This window comes from Kryptolebias marmoratus, linkage group LG3 (assembly GCF_001649575.2).
Source record: "Kryptolebias marmoratus isolate JLee-2015 linkage group LG3, ASM164957v2, whole genome shotgun sequence".
NCBI lineage: Eukaryota > Metazoa > Chordata > Actinopteri > Cyprinodontiformes > Rivulidae > Kryptolebias > Kryptolebias marmoratus.
In genome coordinates this window covers 7,445,031-7,446,509 of record NC_051432.1, presented here as the reverse complement: position 1 = coordinate 7,446,509, position 1,479 = coordinate 7,445,031, and the positions used below count along the sequence as shown (strand labels likewise).

General features: G+C 40.2%; 1 protein-coding gene across 1 annotated transcript in view; it reads left to right on the top strand.

Annotated features, from left to right (window-relative positions):
• Positions 1 to 1,479, top strand: part of si:dkey-92j12.5 (multiple PDZ domain protein) — a 60,990-nt gene that overhangs the window by 8,576 nt on the left and 50,935 nt on the right. Inside the window, exons 6-7 of the mRNA XM_017425813.3 lie at positions 21 to 143; positions 630 to 713. Of these exons, the coding sequence (XP_017281302.1) occupies positions 21 to 143; positions 630 to 713 (207 nt within the window). The remainder of the gene's footprint in view (positions 1 to 20; positions 144 to 629; positions 714 to 1,479) is intronic.

Genomic DNA, 1,479 nt, shown 5'->3' with positions numbered 1-1,479 from the left:
TCCCACCCTTGCTGTCATAGAGGCGTCATATTGAGATAATAGAGCTGACCAATGATGGGAAAGGCCTCGGTTTTGGCATTGTAGGAGGACGCAGCACGGGAGTCTTGGTCAAGACTATCCTGCCTGGGGGAGCTGCTGGAAGGGTAAATGTGAGGGGGCATTTTGTGCACATGCAGAAGTTTTTTTTTGTATTATTTCAGTCTTGTGTCTACACAGAAACAGCGTTTTAGGACCCCCTAAAAGGTGTCCCCTTTTTCTTGTTGTCTTCACATTTAACACCAAGCTTTTATGCAAATGCTCTATGCCTTGTTTCCGGTTTTTGGTGTTTTTTTTTCTTTCTTTTTTTGCAGTGTTACAGTGCCACATACAGGCAAAATTATCACAGCATTTTGGGTTGTTTTTGTGGATGAAGGCATTTCTGGAAACATACTTAGGAAAATACTTTTAGTAACAACAAATAAAAAGATTGTTTTGGAAGACTATGTTTCAAAGTGGACAAGGCTAAGGCCATATGAACTGATTTCATAATTAAACCTTTCACAAACTGACCTTATGTGTTGCTTGTATAATCCATCGAAATCACAAGGTAATTTAAATGTGTATTTTTGTGTGGAAATTATGTTTCTCAGGATAATCGTCTACATGCTGGAGATCAGATCCTACGCATCGGAGACACAGATTTAGCCGGCATGAGCAGTGAGCAGGTGGCACAGGTGAAGTATAACTTACAGTTAACAGAAGAAGAAGAAATATTGTTCTGTCAAACCAAGAAATCATCTAAAGTAGGGGTCCCAAAACTGACGTCACAAAAAAAATCTTATCTCAACCCATATTAGTTAGTAGATTTCAGTACAATGGATATTTAAACGTTTTGTTGCATTTACAGGGATTAACTATAATTAGCACATTTTCTTTTAGCGTTTATGGTAAATAATGCCTTGTTGCTATCCAAACCTCATAAAATAATAGCACAAGTGAAAAAAACAGCATAGCTGTCACTAACAAAAAAAAATTTGGAGGGAACCGAGGTTTTCTTCAAGCCCAGGGCATCCAGCGTAAAACAATTGCCAAATCATCCGTGCAATTTCGCTCTCTACGGTGACCCCTGCAGAAAGGAGCAGCTGAAAAAAAATAAATAAATAAAAAGAAATAGAGGTTTTTCTCCAAACTGAATGGACTCTTCTGTGCCTTTTTTTGTGGAGAGTTTAAAACCTGCTTGTCTCATTCTGAGACAGAAGTAAAGCTCCCTCAAGTTTTGAGGGAGCATGCAATTGGCATCTTGACTGCAGGAATGTCCACCAGAGCTGTTGCCCGTGAATTGAATGTTCATTTTTCAACCGTATGTCAGGATTTGGAATACTTCGAAGACCTCCTCAATCCTACCGGCACGTCTTCCATTCAGGAAGCAGAGCCTGGGGACTTTGGGTCGGACTCTCCAATCTCCGGTGCTGAGGTCACCAAGGTGGTTAAAAAGCTCCT